Source organism: Hemitrygon akajei, chromosome 5 (genome assembly GCF_048418815.1).
Source record: "Hemitrygon akajei chromosome 5, sHemAka1.3, whole genome shotgun sequence".
Lineage (NCBI taxonomy): Eukaryota > Metazoa > Chordata > Chondrichthyes > Myliobatiformes > Dasyatidae > Hemitrygon > Hemitrygon akajei.
In genome coordinates, this window is record NC_133128.1 from 104951849 (window position 1) to 104971163 (window position 19315).

At 43.0% G+C, this 19315-nt stretch overlaps 1 protein-coding gene across 5 annotated transcripts in view; it reads left to right on the forward strand.

Annotated features, from left to right (window-relative positions):
• The window catches only part of lrch1 (leucine-rich repeats and calponin homology (CH) domain containing 1), a 502659-nt gene that overhangs the window by 440045 nt on the left and 43299 nt on the right, over positions 1-19315 (forward strand). For all 5 annotated transcript variants that reach the window (XM_073046169.1, XM_073046165.1, XM_073046167.1 and 2 more), the window contains 2 exons: positions 16754-16863; positions 18751-18888. In XM_073046169.1, the coding sequence (XP_072902270.1) occupies positions 16754-16863; positions 18751-18888 (248 nt within the window). The remainder of the gene's footprint in view (positions 1-16753; positions 16864-18750; positions 18889-19315) is intronic.

Here is a 19315-nt window from a genome sequence, read left to right on the forward strand (position 1 = left end):
GAGAAGGAGAAGCTGAAGTCATATGTATCAATATTAAAGTGGAGTAAAGCAAACTACAGAAGTATGAGAGAGGAGTTGGCCAAATTTGATTGCAAAAGGGTAATGGCAGGGCAGCAATGGCTGGAATTTCTGAAAGCAATTTGGAAGGCACATAATATATACATCTCTAAGAGGAAGAAGTATTCTAAAGGCAAGATGACACAAGCGTGGCTAACAAGAAGTCAAAGCCAACTTAAAAGCCAAAGAAAGGCATATAATAGAGCAAAAAATTAGTGGGAAGTTAGAGGATTGGGAAGCTTTTAAAGACCAAAAGAAAGCATCTAAAAAAATCATTTAGAAGTGAAAGGTGGGATACAAAAGTAAGCAAGCAAATAATATCAAACATTTCTTCAGATAAAAAAAGAGTAAAAGAGAGACGAGAGTGGATATTGGACTGGAAAACAATGCTAGAGAGGTAGTAATGGGGGACAGGGAAATGGCAGACAAACTAGATAAGTATTTTGCATCAGTCTTCACTGTGGAAGACACTAGCAGTGTAGTCAATGTTATAGGTGTCAGGAGTCATGAAGTGTCTGAAGTTACCATTACTGGAGTGAAGATTCTTTGGAAACTAAAAGGTCTGAAAGGAGATAAATCACCTGGATTAGATGGTGTACACCCCAGAGTTCTGAAAGATGTGGCTGAACAGATTGTGGAGGCATTAGTAATGATCACTAGATTCTGGAATGGTTCTGGAAGACTGAAAAATTGCAAATTCCACTTCACTCTTCAAGAAGGGAGAGAGGCAGAAGAAAGGAAATTATAGGCCAATTAGTTTGACCTCAGTGGTTGGGCAGATGTTGGAATCAATTGTTAAGATTGTTATCATTGGAGGCACATGATAAAATAGGCTGTAGTCAGCATGATTTCCTTAAGAGAAAATCTTGCCTGCCAAAGCTGATGGATTCAAAGAAATAATAAGTAGGATTGACAAAGGAGAATTGGTTGATGTTGTGCACTTGGATTTTCAGAAGGCCTTTGACAAGGTGCCACACATGAGGCTGCTTAAGAAGGTAAGAGCCCATGGTACTGCAGGAAAGATACTGTGTTGGGACCACTTCATTTTACATAATGTACCAATGACTTGGATGATAATTTGATGACTTTGTTGCAAAGTTTGTCGACATTACGAGGGTAGGTGGAGCAGGTAGTTTTGAGGAAGAGGAAGCACTTAGGTTAGGAGATTGTGCAAAGAAGTGGCAGATGGAATACAGTGTCAGGATGTGTATGGTCATGCACTTCGGTAGAAGAAATGAAAGGGTTGATTGTTTTCTAAGTAGAGAGAAAATACAAAAACTGAGGTGCAAACAGACTTGGGAGTCCTTGTGCAGGATTCCCTATTGGTTCATTTGCAAGCTGAACCAGTGGTGAGGAAAGCAAATGCAATGTTAGCATTCATTTCAAGAGGACTAGAATATAAAAGCAAGGATGTAATGTTGAGACTTTATAAAACACTAGTGAGGCCTCACCTGAGTATTGTGAGCAGTTTCAGGCCCCTTATCTTAGAAAGGGTGTGCTGAAACTGGAGAGGGTTCAAAGGAGGTTCACGAAAATGTTTTTAGGATTGAATAGCTTGTCATGTATATTATTGACTTATGGACTTTCTTGATTTAGAATTCCTACTGCTGTAAGAAATCCCCTTTGACTCCTTAAGTTTCCAAAATAATGAACAATTCCAAAAGCATATTGAGAATCAGTGTAGATGTTGGGTAATCTTCCTTCTGCCAACTTACTGGCTTCATTGGGAGCTGTTAGTTCTGCCTGTTGCACAGAGGTACTAGGAGTTATGCCTTTGTCAGCACTTCAGTTTCAGAATCCAGCTATTCAAATTCCTCCCTCAATCCTTGTGGAGTTGTCGGTGTACATACTCAGATCTGGATTCAATAGAGGTGTTTCCTTGTAATGACTTGCAGCTTCATGGTGTATTATTATTTGCACAGTTATGGTCATCATACTCTAACCAGAATTCAGCACATTCGTTCCCTTTCCCAATCAGTAAATTTACATATAATCCATCTAGTTTTTGCTCTATCAAGGCAAGGAAGGCTTCATTAAATTCAAAATACATCTATTTCATCCTTATTTATTTGTTCAAAAGGTATTATAAGACCAGAGGATTTTGAGGCAGAGGATTGGACCTGTTGAAATTATTCCTGTTCTCTCTACCTAATGTCGAAGCATTTTTCCCAAAGACATTCTTTGGATCTTTTCACATACATTCAGAATTTATAATACAGGTGCCCCCCCCCCTTTTACAGAGGTAGAGCATTCCTATGGAACCTTTCTTAAGCCGAAATGACGTAATGCGAAGAACCATTCATTTATAATGGGAAAATTTTTCGTAAAAGTGAAAATCCTCTTTGTAATGCGAAAACAGGTTACTAATGTAGGTCTTTTGTAAAAGTGAAGTGGTGTAAAGTAAACATTCGTAAACTGAGGGACACCTGTAAATAGTATGTATGACAGGATAGTCAATATAACATAGAAATACAGTAGTGTCAGCATGAACTAAGCAGTCTGATGGCCTGGTGGAAGAAGCTGTCCCAGAGCCTGTTGGTCCTGGCTTTTAGGCTGCAGTACTGTTTCCTGGATGGTAGCAGCTGGAACAGTTTGTGGTTTGGTGACTCGGGTCCCCAATGATTCTATGAGCCCTTTTTACACACCTGTCTTTGTAAATGCCCTGAATAGTGGGAAGTTCACATCTACAGATGCACTGGGCTATCTGCATCACTCTTTGCAGAGTCCTGCAATTCAGGGAAGTACAGTTCCATACCAGGCAGTGATGCAGCCAGTCAGGATACTCTCAATTGTATCCCTGTAGAAAGTTCTTAGGATTTGGAGATCCATACCAATTAATCTTAGCAAATTAAAATGTTTTATTTAGTTAAAAACTTGAACCGTTGGTCATCTGCTCATGCATAACTGCTGGTCATTCAGCTCCCTTTTCTGTAGTAAATTTCATGACTTTGGCCATTGTCATAATTTAACCTCCACAGATCACTTAATTTGTGTGTACTTATTATCAAGTCATAGAAGTCAGCACAGAAACAAGCCCATCTATTCCATGCCAAAACTATTTAAACTGCCTACTCCCATCGACCTGCACTGGGGCCATAGCCCTCCATACCCCATCATCCATGTGCCTATTGAAACTTCTGGTAAACTTTGAAATCGAGTTCACATGCCCCACTTATGCTGGCAGCTCATTCCACACTTTCACAACCTTCTCAGTGAAAAAGTTTCCCCTCATGTTCCCTTAAACTTTTCACCTTTCACCCTTAATTGGTTGTAGTCCCACCCAACCTCAGTGGGGAAAAAGCCTGCTTACATTAACCCTATCTATACCCCTCATAATTTTGTATACCTCTATCATTTCTCCTCACAATCTTCTACATTCTAAAGAATAGTCCTAGCCTATTCAATCTTTCCTAAGTCTTTAAAACTCAGACCCAGCAACATCCTGGTAAATTTTCTCTATACAGTTGGCCCTCCTTATCCGCGAGGGATTAGTTCCGAGACCCCTCGCAGATACCAAAATTCGCAGATGCTCAAGTCCCTTTTTCAACCCGTCTCAATATGGTGGACCTTTGGACCCAGCAGAACCCCAAACCTTATTTAATCTGTCTCAGTGCGGTGGACCTGGCGATAGAGATCTGAATCTGCAGTGTTTCTGTTCGTGAAAATAATCACAAACACGATTGAAAATAAAGTGGAAATAATAAAGCGATCGGAAAGAGGTGAAACATCAACGGTCATTAGAAAAACGTTAGGCTACGTCGGTCAACAATCGGAACAATTTTAAAGGATAAAGTGAGAAAGGCTCTGCCCCAATGAAAGCTGCAATTGTTACTAAGCAACGCAGTGGTTTAATTATTTTGTTTTGGGGTTTTGGGTTTTTGATCCTCCACATCAATCAGGTGGAGAGCATGCTTGGGGACAATCTGTCCCAAGTCCCGAGAACTTCCGTTCCCGAGTCTGGCGCTGAAACATACGCTCTTAAACATTTTATATGCATAGAAAGGTAAAATATATACTATACACTAAGGTAAACGTTTGACTAACTGACACTAAATAATACCAGATGTACCTGTTCTGACTTACTTGGTAAGAGAACTTCCGATTTTCTTCAATCCCGATCCACGATAACCCACGCATATCCTCCCATATACTTTAATCATCTCTAGATTACTTATAATATCTAATACAATGTAAATGCTATGTAAAATGGTTGTTATACTGCATTGTTTAGGGAATAATGACAAGAAAAAAAGTCTGTACATGCTTGAACAACAAGTGCTGGAAGAGCACTTCCGGGTTTTCGCGATTTGCAGTCGGTTGAATTTGCGCATGCGGAATCCGTGGATAAGGACTGTATTCTTTCAACCCTGTTTGCACCTTTCCTGTAGGGAAGTGACCGGAACTGCACTCAATACTCCAAATTAGGCCTCACCAATGTCATATACAATTTCAACAGAACATCCCACCTCCTGTACTCAATACATTAATGTATGAAGGCCAATGTGCCAAAAAAACTTCCTTTATGACTCTCTCTACCTGTGACACCACTTTCAATGAATTATGGACCTTTATTCCCAGATCATTTTGTTCTTCCGCACACCTCAGTACCCTACTATTCACTGTGTGAGACCTACCCTGGTTGGTCCTATCGAAGTGCAAAACCTAGTCTGCACTAAATTCCATCTGCCATTTTTAGCCCATTTTTCTAGCTGATCCTTGCACTGCGTGTTAAGTATTATGGGATTACAGAAGAAATATGGTATGATTACAATTGGAGTTATCTCAGCATTGGAGTCAGCAGATTTTCCTTTTTGAATTGCAGTCAAAAGGTTGAATAGGTTAGGAACTTATTCTCTGTGGTAATGTAGAGTGACGCTATTACAGCTCAGGACATTGGAGTTCAATTCGAATATCATCTGTGAGGAATCTGTATGTCCTCCCCATGGAATGTGTGGGATTTTTCCGGGTGTTCCGGTTTCTTCCCACAGTCCAAAGACGTAACAGTTGGTAGGTTAATTGGTCATTGTAAATGGTCCCGTGATTAGACTAGGGTTAAACTGAGGGGTTAAACTCAAGAGTCCGGAAGGGCCTGTTCCACACTGTATCTCAATAATTAAATAAAAATGAAGGGAGATTTGATAGAGGTATACAAAATTTTGAAGGGTTGAGGGCCTCCAGTCAGAGTTGACCATGGATATTGCATCCTAGCTATATAGATACGCAAGCCCGGGCAGTACGATATGGAGACCAAGCTGTTGCCCGTGTAGCAAGCTGCCCCTCTCCATGCATCTGATGAACCCAATGGAATGGCAGAGACTGATATAGTTTTATGCCTGCAGCATCACTGGAGTTACCAGTCAGCATTGATCTCAATGCCTTAGGGACTCCAGCTCCAGATTCTTTTCCCTCAGAGTTTACTCCTGAAGCCTTCCCTGTGAGTGGGTATAGCTGCAAGGCAGTGGAGTTTGAGATCAGAGTTTTTCTTCTAAATGAGATGCCAACCACTGCTGATGAGCTCTATCTGCCTGAAGCAACTGGTCACTGGGAAGCAGTCAGTGAGTATGTGGAAAGCAGCCAGTGAGTGAGTGGGCCAGTGAAGGAGTGGAGCTTTGAGGCTTTGACTCGAGAGGCTTCGATGAGAAGAGGCGGAGGACGAGTTTGTTCCCAGTTGGTCTTTACAATGCCTCCTGAGACAGTGATGTGCCTCTCTTGTGAGATGTGGCAGTCTTGGGGGAACTCCCCTCTCCCACAGAGTCACATCTGCCAGGTGCATGCGGCTGGGCGATCTGGAAGACCGTGTCAGGAATCTGGAGCAGCAGCTGGATGACCTTTGACTCATAAGGGAAAATGAGGCAATCATAGATGAGAGCTGCAGGGAGGTAGTCACACCTAGGCTGCCTGAAGCAGGTCGTTGGGTGACAGTCAGAGGGGGGAAAGCGAAGGTGAGTAGACAGGTAGTGCAGAGCACCCCTGTAGCCATTCCCCTGAATAATAAGTTTACCATCCTGGATACTGTTGGCAAGGACGACCGACCAAGTGTGAACCACGGTGGCAGGGCCTCTGGCACTGAGTCTGACCCTGTGGTGCAGAAGGATGGGACAGAGAAGAGGAGAGCTGTCGTCATTGGAGACTCAATAGTCAGGGGAGCAGACAGGAGATTTTGTGGACGTGAGAAGGATACCCACATGGTTTGTTGCCTCCCGGGTGCCAGGGTCTGGGATGTCTCTGACCGGGTGCACGACATCCTGGTACGAGAGGGAAAGCCACCAGAAGTCGTGATACATGTTGGCACAACGACATAGGCAAGAAGAGGGATGAGGTCCTGAAGTGTGAGTTTCGGGAACTAGGCAGAAGGCTGAAGAACAGGACCTCAAGGGTGGCGTTCTCAGGATTGCTGCCAGTACTACGTGATAGTGATGGTAAGAATTGGAGGAGATGGCAGTTGAATGCGTGGCTGAGGAGGGCAGGGTTTTAGATTTTTGGATCATTGGGATCTCTTCTGGGGAAGGTGGGACCTGTACAGATTAGATGGGTTGCACCTGAACTCGAGGGGGAGCAATATCCTTGCAGGTAGGTTTGCTAGTATGGTTCGGGAGGATTTAAACTAATTTGCAAGGGGGATGGGACACGGAGCGATAGAGCAGTGAAAGAAGTGCATGGAGTAAAGCCAAATCTAACATATAGAGAGGCTTTGAGGAAAGAGAAGCAGAATAAAGGGTGTTAAGGTAGAAGGGCTAAAGTGTGTGTACTTCAATGCAAGAAGCATCAGGAACAAAGGTGATGAACTGAGAGCTTAGATACATACATGGAATTATGATGTAGTGGCCATTACAGAGACTTGGCTGGCACCAGGGCAGGAATGGATTCTCAATATTCCTGGTGTTACGTATTCAGGCAACAATAAATATAGATGAGTTAGGCAAGGGTTTTCATAACAAATAACACTTTTATTAAACACTGAAAACCAACCCCCCCCCCCAAAAGTAAACAAGCATTAGCTCAACTGGAATTCAGCTGCTGTGCGGCAGATTCACAGTTCTTAATAGCGTTGTAGATCAAACAGTTCTTTAAAGCGGTATACTGAAAGTTCAAAAGCTCACAGTCCTTTTAAAAGGAGAGACTTTTTAAAGCGATTTAAATTCTCTTCCACGTCGTTGTCCTTCGATTCCCCCGGCGTCGAACTCTTCCCACGTCGAATTTTTATTAAATATAACGGCTTAAAGCACTGACCTTTCTTCCACACTCTGTCCTCAATCTCCCGCTATTCCCAGCGGAGATTAACACGAGAACAGTCAACGAAATCCTTCCGAATGAGGATCAAATAAGGTCGAAATCAATCCACCGTCGAAAATCGATTCTCCTCGATTTTTATCTTCCAAATTCTTATCTTCACTCTCCACAGCAAAGAAACTGTTGGCTATGACCTTTTAAACTTTAGGCATTATATAAAACTTCATTTTTCAACTAAACTGCGTCATCACATTAAATCACGCAGGGACATGAAGTCAGCTTGGCAAATCCCGCCACGAACTGCCCCACCTGACAGGGTGGGTCTTCCTTTTATACCCTGTAAAAAAAACCTGTCACATGACCTCTACTGGCGGGAAAATGACATCACTCCACCATCACAAGACCATTACCTCAAGTCCAGTATAACTTCAACCCCAGTCACGTGACAAGGGTACCACTGTCACGTGTCACGGGTACGTAACACTGGATTTCAGTACTTTAAAAGGGATGAGAGGGGGAAGGGGAGGAGGGGTGGCATTACTGATCAGGGATACTATTACAGCTACAGAAAGGGTGGGTAATGTAGCAGGATCCTCTTTTGAATTAGTATGGGTGGAAGTCAGGAAGAGGAAGGGAACAGTTACTCTACTGGGGGTATTCTATAGGTCCCCTGGTAGCAGCAGAGATACCGATCAGCAGATTGGGAGGCAGATTTTGGAAAGGTGCAAAAATAACAGGGTTGTCATCATGGGTGACTTTAACTTCCCTAATATTGATTGGCACTTGATTATTTCCAAAGGTTTAGATGGGGCAGAGTTTGTTAAGTGTGTCCAGGATGGATTCCTGTCACAGTATGTTGACAGGCCGACTAGGGGGAATGCCATACTAGATCTAGTATTACGTAACAAATCAGGTCAGGTCACAGATCTGTCAGTGGGTGAGCATCTGGGGGACAGTGATCACCGCTCCCTGGCCTTTAGTGTTATCATGGAAAAGGATAGAATCAGAGAGGACAGGAAAATTTTTAATTGGGGAAGGGGAAATTATGAGGCTATAAGGCTAGAACTTGCAGGTGTGAATTGGGATGATGTTTTTGCAGGGAAATGTACTATGGACATGTGGTAGATGTTTAAGGATCTCTTGCAGGATGTTAGGGATAAATTTGTCCCGGTGAGGAAGATAAAGAATGGTGAAGGAACCATGGGTGACAAGTGAGGTGGAAAATCTAGTCAGGTGGAAGAAGGCAGATGAGGGTAGGTTTAGGAAGTAAGGATCAGATGGGTGTGTTGAGGAATATAGGGTAGCAAGAAAGGAGCTTAAGGGCTGAGAAGAGCAAGAAGAGGGCATGAGAAGGCATTCTTCAATTATGTGAAGAACAAAAAGATGACAGGAGTGAAGGTAGGACCGATTAGAGATAAAAGTGGGAAGATGCGCCTGGAGGCTGTGGAAGTGAGCGAGGTCTTCAATGAATACTTCTCTTCGGTATTCACCAATGAGAGGGAACTTGATGATGGTGAGGACAATATGAGTGAGGTTGATGTTCTGGAGCATGTTGATATTAAGGGAGAGGAGGTGTTGGGGTTGTTAAAATACATTAGGACGGATAAGTCCCCTGGGCCTGACGGAATATTCCCCAGGCTGCTCCACGAGGCGAGGGAAGAGATTGCTGAGCCTCTGGCTAGGATCTTTATGTCCTCGTTGTCCATGGGAATGGTACTGGAGGATTGGAGGGAAGCAAATATTGTCCCCTTGTTCAAAAAAGGTAGTAGGGATAGTCCGGGTAATTATAGACCAGTGAGCCTTACGTCTGTGGTGGGAAAGCTGTTTGAAAAGGTTCTTCAAGATAGGATCTATGGGCATTTAGAGAATCATGGTCTGATCAGGGACAGTCAGCATGGCTTTGTGAAGGGCAGATCGTGTCTAACAAGCCTGATAGAGTTCTTTGAGGAGGTGACCAGGCATATAGATGAGGGTAGTGCAGTGGATGTGATCTACATGGATTTTAGTAAGGCATTTGACAAGGTTCCACATGGTAGGTTTATTCAGAAAGTCAGAAGGCATGGGATCCAGGGAAGTTTGGCCAAGTGGATTCAGAATTGGCTTGCCTGCAGAAGGCAGAGGGTTGTGGTGGAGGGAGTACATTCAGATTGGAGGGTTGTGGCTAGTGGTGTCCCACAAGGATCTGTTCTGGGACCTCTACTTCTAATAATTTTTATTAACAACCTGGATGTTGGGGGTAGAAGGGTTTGTTGGCAAGTTTGCAGACAACACAAAGGTTGGTGGTGTAGATAGTGTAGAGGATTATCAAAGATTGCAGAGAGACATTGTTAGGATTCAGAAGTGGGCTGAGAAGTGGCAGATGGAGTTCAACCCGGAGAAGTGTGAGGTGGTACACTTTGGAAGGACAAACTCCAAGGCAGAGTACAAAGTAAATGGCAGGATACTTGGTAGTGTGGAGGAGCAGAGGAATCTGGGGTACATGTCCACAGATCCCTGAAAGTTGCCTCACAGGTAGATAGGGTAGTTAAGAAAGCTTATGGGGTGTTAGCTTGCATAAGTCGAGGGATAGAGTTTAAGAGACGTGATGTAATGATGCAGCTCTATAAAACTCTAGTTAGGCCACACCTTGTCCAGTTCTGGTCGCCTCACTATAGGAAGGATGTGGAAGCATTGGAAAGGGTACAGAGGAGATTTACCAGGATGCTGCCTGGTTTTGAGAGTATGGATTATGATCAGAGATTAAGGGAGCTAGGGCTTTACTCTGGGAAGAAGGAGAATGAGATGAGACATGATGGAGGTGTACAAGATATTAAGAGGAATAGACAGAGTGGACGGCCAGCACCTCTTCCCCAGGGCACCACTGCTCAGTACAAGAGGACATGGCTTTAAGGTAAGGGGAGGGAAGTTCAAGGGGGATATTAGAGGAAGGTTTTTCACTCAGAGAGTGGTTGGTGCATGGAATGCACTGCCTGAGTCAGTGGTGGAGGCAGATACACTAGTGAAGTTTAAGAGACTACTAGACAGGTATATGGAGGAATTTAAGGTCGGGGGGGGGGGTTATATGGGAGGCAGGGATTGAGGGTTGGCACAACATTGTGGGCCGAAGGGCCTGTAATGTACTTTCTATTCTATGGTTTTAAGGCACCAGTAACCCACCTTTGCCCCTTCTCCTGTCAGTAGAAATGGTTCCACCAGGCTTAGTAGCTAAGCCACACGTGAAAACCAGGAGCTGGACTTGGTTGTCAGGCGGTATTTGAGTTTTCAAAGGTACATTTAATGTCAGAGAAATGTATACAATATACATCCTGAAATGCTTTTCTTCGCAACCATCCATGAAAACAGAGGAGTGCCCCAAAGAATAAATGACAGCTAAATGTTAGAACCCCAAAGTTCCCCCAGCTCCTCTCCCTCACACGCATAAGCGGCAGCAAACAACAATCTCCCCTCCCCCCACCAGCAAAAAAATGAATCGGCACCCGTCACCAAACACTCAAGTGTGAGCAAAGCAACAGTAAAGACACAGACTTGCAGTACTGCAAAGACTACCTTCTTTACCCGACATTTGACATACCACAGGCGCTCACTCTCTCTCCTTAATAAGGGAGAAGGAGGTGTCTCCGTTTCACAATGAGCGGGTGGACATAACAAACAACTCACTAGTTTATGATGTTAAAAGTCGCTTTTTCCAAGCTCTATGCCCAAAGATCTCAGGTCTCTCGACACACAGCCAGAGATCTTCTGTCTCCAATGACATACCGATCTCCTGCAGAGGTACCAACCTCCGATAACACACCCCCACCCATCCCCCCAAACCCCACTGTCTCCAGATCTACAAAATCTTGGTCCTCCGAAGGTGAACCAAGCTCTTAGGCCAAACTATTGGCATGCTAAACAATGGCCCTTCATGAAACACTGAAAGTGGGTCCCATTCCCACAAAGAACTGTAGTCAGCGTGTAATTCCAGGTCAGGGTCTTCAGAAGAACCCTGAAAGGGAAAAATGGAGATATTAAAGATGGAAATGGAGCTGTTTCCGAAGATGCAAGCAAAGGAGTTGCCACTAGGCACCATTAATCCTCCTAAGCTCTTCCCCATTGTGAGTATTTAATAGGTAGTGGGAGCTTAACCCCATTACCACACCCCACCCCAATTATAATAACCTTGAGGAACCATTGCGGTATAGATACAGTAAATGCAAACAGGCATTTTCCACTGAGGTTGGAGAACGAGGGGAACTTCACTCAGAGCATAGTGCGAATGTGGAGCGTGCTGTCAGTGGAATTGATGGATTCAACATTTAAAATATGTTTGATAAGTAGATGGATGGAGTGAGTATGGAGGGCTATTGGCCAGGTTGGTTTGACTCGGCTAGACAGAATAAAAGATGTTCGGTAATTAGATGGAGGACTATGGCCCAGGTTGGTGTGACTCAGCTAGACAGAATAAAAGATGTTTGGTAAGTAGATGGAGTGCTATGGGCTAGGTTGGTTTAACACAGCTAGGCAGAATAATAGCCTGGCAAACGCGAGATGGGCCGAAAGGCCTGTTTCTCCTGTGGTAGTGCTCTGTAAAAATTGAGGGCTATATGGGACTGAAGGGTTAGAGTGATTTTAGAGTAGGTTAAAGTGTTGGTACGACATCGTGGCCTGAAGTGCCTGTATTGTGCTGTATTGTTCTATTTTCTATGTTGGTTTCAGTTGAGAGCAGAATGACTTAAAGAGGACCAAAGAGAAAAGTGTTTCCTCTATTCTGAGGCTGTGACCTCTGGTCTTAGACTCCCCACCACAGGAAACATCCTCCCCATATCCACTCTATCAAGGGTCAGGGATATCTCAGAGCAGCTGCAGAAGATTTTCAAGAGGGAGGGTGAGCACCTACGGGTCATGGTGCACATTGGCACAATGACATAAGTAGAAAGGAAGAAGAGGACTTGCGGTGTGAGTTTAGGGAGTTAGGGAGGAGGTTGAAGAGCAGGACCTCCAAGGTGTGATCTCTGGATCACACTGAGTGCCACATACTTGTCAGGGAAGGAATAATACAGATGAATGAGTGTCTGAGGGAATGGTGCAAGGGGTCATTGGGATCTCTTCTGGGCAAGGTACGACCTGTAGAAAAAGGATGGGTTACAACTGAACTCGATGGGGGACCAATATCCTTGCAGGTAAGTTTGCTACAGCTGTAGGGAAAGGTTTAAATTAACTTGGCAGGGGGATGGGAACCAGATTGATAGGACTGAGGATGGGCAATTGGTATACAAGTAGATAATAATAATACTAAGTACTTTATAGAACCCGTGGGAAATTATTTTGTTACAGCAGCAACATTTAAAACCACACTTAGCAATAATAATAAATATAATATTAACTGATAATACAGTACAGAAATTATTATATACAATAATAATTTACCAATTTGCAATAATAATGTGAAAAATAATAAAACAGAGACTATTATACTATGATGTGTGTTCTGTTGCACAGAATGAACTGTTGTATTTGCTTATTGCATTTGGTAGGGAAGATTTTCTGTAATAATCCTTGTGACAGTAGAGTTGAATGAGTCTGTTTGAAAGCTGCTTATTCAGTAGGTCATGGAGAGGATGTGCCAGATTGTCCATAATAGATGAGTTTGTTTAGTGACTTCCTCTCCACCATGAATTCAAAAGAGTCCGGGTTATAGCCAAGGATGGATCCAGCCTTTTTGATGAGGTATGATGTTTAGTGAGACTGTGAAGAAAGACAGGTAGATGATAAGGCAAAACTGCAGTCAATGGGATGAGTTGAATTGTAGCAAGGCAAAATCGAAAAGGGTGAAGATTACAGTTGGAAGCTTAACATCCAAGGATAGACCATGAATCAGAAAGAGAGACAGGTAGGCACAGGGGGAGTGGTAGCTCTGCTGGTTACAAAATGAAATCAAATCCTTTGAAAGAAATGACATATGATCGTAAAATGTAGAATCCTTGTGGATAAAGTTAAGAAACTGCAAGGGTAAAAAGACCCTGATGGGAGTTGTATACTGGTCTCCGAACAGCAGCCAGGATGTGGGATATTCATTATTATGGGAAATAGAAAAGGAATGCAAAAGGATCTAGTGCTTTCCCAGTGTATATTGAATTGAATTGATTTTATTTCTTACATACATGAGGGGTAAAAATCTTTGTTATGTCTCCATCTAAACGTGCAATGTGCAATCATAGTAATTTATAATAAATAAATCAGTCGATGTAATATAGAGTACACTCATCACTGTGAGTTAATCAGTCTGATGGCCCGGTGGAAGAAACTGTCCTGGAGCTTGTTGGTCCTGGCTTTTATGCTGCGGTACCGTTTCCTGGATGGTAGCAGCTGGAATAGATTGTGGTTGGGGTGACTTGGGTCCCCAGTGATCATGCAGATCCTTTTAAATGGATCCTTATAACCTGTCCTTATAAATGTCCTGAATCATAAGAAGTTCGGGGAAATGACACAAAGGTTGGGGGTGTTGTGGATAGTGTGGAGGGCTGTCAGACATTACAGCGGGACATTGATAGGATGCAAAACTGGGCTGAGAAGTGGCAGATGCAGTTCAACCCAGATAAGTGTGAAGTGGTTCATTTTGGTAGGTCAAATATGATGGCAGAATATAGTATTAATGGTAAGTCTCTTGCAGTGTGGAGGATCAGAGGGATCTTGGGGTCCGAGTCCATAGGATACTCAAAGCTGCTACGCAGGTTGACTCTGTGGTTAAAAAGGCATATGGTGCATTGGCCTTCATCAACCATGGGATTGAGTTTAAGAGCCAAGAGGTAATGTTGCAGCTATATAGGACCCTGGTCAGAGCCCACTTGGAGTACTGTGCTCAGTTCTGGTCGCCTCACTATAGGAAGGATGTGGAAACCATAGAACGGGTGCAGAGGAGATTTGCAAGGATGTTGCCTGGATTGGGGAGCATGTCTTACGAAAATAGGTTGAGTGAACTCAGCCTTTTCTCCTTGGAGCGAGGGAGGATGAGAGGTGACATGATAGAGGTGTACAAGATGATGAGAAGCATTGATCATGTGGATAGTCAGAGGCTTTTTCCCAGGGCTGAAATGGTTGCCACAAGAGGACACAGGTTTAAAGTGCTGGGGTGCTGGTACAGAGGAGATGTCAGGGGTAAATTTTTTGCTCGGAGAGTGGTGAGTGTGTGGAATGGGCTGCCGCAACGGTGGTGGAGGCCGATACGAAAGGGTCTTTTAAGCAGCTTTTAGATAGGTACATGGAGCTTGGTAAAATAGAAGGCTATTGGTGAGCCTAGTAATTTCTAAGATGGGGACATGTTCGGCACAACTTTGTGGGCTGAAGGGCCTGTATTATGCTGTAGGTTCTCTATGTTTCTATGTTTAAGTCCACATCTACAGATGAGCTGGGCTGTCCTCACCACTCTCTGCAGAGTCTTGCAACTAAAGGAGGTACAGTACCCATACCAGGCAGTGATGCAGCCAGTCATGATGCTCTCAATTCTGCCCTTGTAGAAAGTTCTTAAACTCTTCTTAGGCTTCCAGCCTGCTGCAGGACAATGTTACAGCAGTCATGAGGGATTTCAAAGTGCAGGTAGATTAGGAAAATCAGGTTGGTGCTAGATCCCAAGAGAGGTCATTTGTAGAATGTCCACGAGTTGGCTTTTCCAAGCAGCTTGTGGATTGGGTGTTGTGTAATGAACCAGATTTGATTAGTACTTGAGGTAAAGGAACCTTGGGAAACAATGATAATAATATGATAGAATTCACCCTGCAGTTTGAGAGGGGGAAGATAGAAGTCAAGCGTATCAGTATTACAGTGGAGTAAAGGGAATTACAGAGATGTGAGAGAGGAGCTGGCCAAAGTTGATTGGAAGGGAACACTAGCGAATGATGGCAGAACAGCAATGGCTGGAGTTTCTGGGGGCAATTCGGAAGGTGCAGGATAGATATATGCCAAAGATGAAGAAGTATTCTAAAGAGAGGTTGAAGCAACCGTGGCTGACAAGGGAAGTCAAAGACAGCATAAGACTAAAGGAAAGGGTACAGTCGGCCCTCCTTATCCGCGGGTGATTAGTTCCAAGATCCCCCTCCGCAGATACCAAAAAATGTGGATGCTGAAGTCCCTTATTTAACCTGTCTCAGTGTGGCAGTCTTTAGGACCAAGCGGAATCCCGGACTTTATTTAACATGTCTCCGTGCGGTGGACATTAGGACCCGGCGTCGCAGCTCTGAATCCGCAGTGTTTCTGTTCACGAAACTAATCACAATCACGATTGAAAATAAGGTGGAAGTAATAAAGCGATCAGAAAGAGGTGAAACGCCATCTGTCACTGGAAAAGCATTAGGCTACAATCGGTCAACGATCGGAACCATTTTAATGGAGCATGTGAAAGGCCCTGCTCCGATGAAAGCTACAATTATTACTAAGCAATGCAGTGGTTTAATTATTGAAATACGTATCTTTCTTAAGTGTTTTATATGCATAAAAAGGTAGAATATGTACTATATACTAAGAAAAACGTTTGACTGACACTAAATAATACCGGATGTACCTGTTCCGACTTCAAATCTGACTTAAAGACAGACTCAGAAATGGAACTCATTCATAACCCAGGGACTGCCTGTACTTTTAAGTAATTTCTAGATTACTTATAATACCTAATACAATGTAAATGCTATGTAAATAGTTGTTATACTGCATTGTTTAGGGAATAATGACAAGAAAAAATAGTCTGTACGTGCTCAAATAACAAGCGCTGGAGAGAGAACTAACAGGTTTTCCCAATCCACAGTTGGTTGAATTCGCGCATGCGGAATCCATGGATAAGGAGGGCCGATTGCATATAATATAGCAAAATTAGTGGGAAGTTAGAGGATTGAGAAACTTTTAGAAACCAACAGAAGGCAACTAAAAAACACAGAAAAGATGAAATATGAAGCTAAGCTAGCCAATAATATAAAAGAGAATACAAAAAGGTTTTTTCAGATACATAAAGAGTATAAGAGAGGTAGGAGTAGATTTTGGACTGCTGGAGAGGGAGTAATGGAGGGCAAGGAAATGGTGCACGAACTGAATGAGTGTTTTGCATCAATCTTCACTGTGGAAGACACTGGAAGTATGCCAGCAGTTTGAGAGTGTCGTGGCGGAAGTAATGTTGTTGCTATTACTGAAAGAAGAAGGTGCTCAGGAAGCTGATATGTATGATGGTAGATAATTCACTTAAATCAGATGGACTGCACCACAGGGTTCCAAAAGAGGTGGCTAAAGAGATTGTGGAGGCATTAGTAATGATCTGTCAAGAATCACTTGGTTCTAGAATGGTGCGGGAGGACTGGAAAATTGCAAACATCAGTGTGAACTAACTTTGTGAAACTTCTATCATTTATTGTCCCAGTCAGAAGATCTATAACAAATTTGTAGAACACAACTTTTTTTGGCCAGTTTGATGTTTAAAGGTTCAAAGGTTCCTCTTCTGTTTTAACAGCTTTCTTCAGGTCATTGCGGCATATCGACTCCTTGGATCCTCAATTTACCATCCGTCGAAAAATGGAGCAGATGAGAGAGGAAAAGGAACATATAGAACAGCTCCGGGAGGTAAGGTGCTGATGCTGCCCCACCTAGCAGTATTTTAGTTCAAGTTATGAAGCTGTGAATGTGCATATGTAGTAAGATCAAGTCTATTGTCATGTATTGTACTTGCTTTTAGCAGCATCACAGACATGGTGCAGAAAACACACAGAATATAAATTATACATAAATTACCGTGCAAAAATAAGACAATTAGAGACAGGTTAGTGGTAGCATAAGAGGCAGTGTTCTGTTGCTGAGGCAGGGTTTAGGTGCATAGACTTTCAAGAACCTAATGTTTGTAGGGAAGTAGCTATTGTTGAACCCATTGTTGTCAGACTTCAGTTAGAACATTTTTTTTAAATTGTAGTGCAAAAATGATGTTAGTGCTGATATTCTGAAGTAGTGAGTGATTAGGGTTGTGCCAGTTGGTTCAGGAACCAAATGGTTGAAGGAAAGTAGCTGTAATTCCTGTCTGATGGTAGCAGCAAAAAGATGTGACCTGAATGATGGCAATCTTTGATTATAGACGCTGCCTTCTTGAGACAGCACCTCCTGTCAGTGGTGGAAAAGTTTGTGTGGTGATGTACCCAGGCTGTGTGTAATAATAACTACAGCCTCTTGCATTGCTGTGATTTGCTGTAACAGGCATGATGCAACCTTTCAGCATTGCATCTGTAGGTTTGTTAGAACATGTGGTGCAATGCCAAATCCCTTTAAGCTTCTTTGAAAGTAGAGGCTCTGAAATGCCTTCTTCATGATTGCATCTTTGTGGAATTAGTGAGGTGCTTTGAAATATAAAATACAGCTCAAAAATATGTTAAAGAAAATAATAAACATAAGAGATTCTGCAGATGCTGGAAATCCAGAGCCACTCTCACAAAATGCTGGAGGAACTCAGCAGGTCAAGCAGCATCTCTGGAAATGAATGAAGACTTGACTTTTCAATGAAGGGTCTCAGCCCAACACATTGACTATTTATCTATTTCCATTTATGCTGACTGATCTGCTGAGTTCCTTCAGGTTTTTGTGTGTGTTAAAGGAACTAATGTGCTTGAAGTGTTATATGTAAATTTATCGTTGCCACTTTTCTGCTGAATTATTCATCACACAGTCACTATGATTTTTTATTTATTTAGAGATACAATATGAAAACAGGCCCTTCAGGCTGAACAAATCGTACTGCCCGGCAACCCACCTAGGTAACACTAGCCTAATCACAGAACAATTTACAATGACCAATGAACCGATTAACCAGTACTGTGGGAGGAAACCAGATTGCCTGGAGGAAATCCACGTGGTCACTGGGAAAATGTGCATCCTCCTTACATGCGATGCTGGAATTGAACTCTGAACTGCAGCAGCCCAGACTGTAATAGCATTCACTAACCACCACACTACTGTGGCAACCTTTGATGTGCTGGAGTCACAGTGAGACCAGATAATGCATCATGTACTGAAAAATATACAAATATATAATATTTTGATTATCCTTGGTTTGGGCGAAATCTTTGATTGTTGTCGAGATGAATGGTCTCGACTCAAAACGTCAACTTTATGTTTCCCTCTATAGATGCCTTCTGACGCACTGAGTTCCTCAAGGTACTTGATTATGGCTGATACAGATCCTGTCCTTTAAACAAAGTGGGCCTTCCATAAATTGGTGGGGCTTAGCCATCTGTGTTAACTGAGAATAAGCACAAAGCAGGGCTGCAGTGGGATTTTTTTAGTTGGTGTGACTCAGCTCCTATTCCCGAGGTAGCTTTGAGCATTATGTCAAGACAGGTCGAATGTTACTTAGCCCTGGTGAAACACGTGCACCAGAGACTTCTCTGGATTTTGGTGGGCTGTGGTGGATTGTTATAAATTTATGCCAGGTGTTTCTTACAAATCTGACTGAATCTTGTTCAACAGAACATTGAATCCAGCCTAAAAATTAATCTACCTGATGAAATTGGAGAAGCCTTGATGGACGGAGTGGTTCTGTGTCATTTAGTTAATCAGATCCAGCCGCGATCCGTGCTCAGTATACATGTTCCATCACCTGCAGTGGTAAGCCTTCCATTTAGAAAGAACTAAATGGATTTGATAAAAGTTTTTGTTGTATCTAGTCTATATGATGATGTGTGTTATTGCATATATTGTTCCTTATGTTGTGTGGTATGAAACAATATGTAATTTGGGGGATCCAAGCCATAGAACCATAGAACATTACAGCGCAGAAACAGGCCTTTTGGCCCTTCTTGGCTGTGCCGAACCATTTTTCTGTCTAGTCCCACTGGGCACCTGGCCCATATCCCTCTATACACCTCTCATCCATGTACCTGTCCAAGTTTTTATTAAATGTTAAAAGTGAGCCTGCATTTACCACTTCATCTGGCAGCTCAGTCCACACTCCCACCACTCTCTGTGAAGAAGACCCCCCCCCCCATGTTCCCTTTAAACTTTTCCCCCTTCACCCTTAACCCATGTCCTCTGT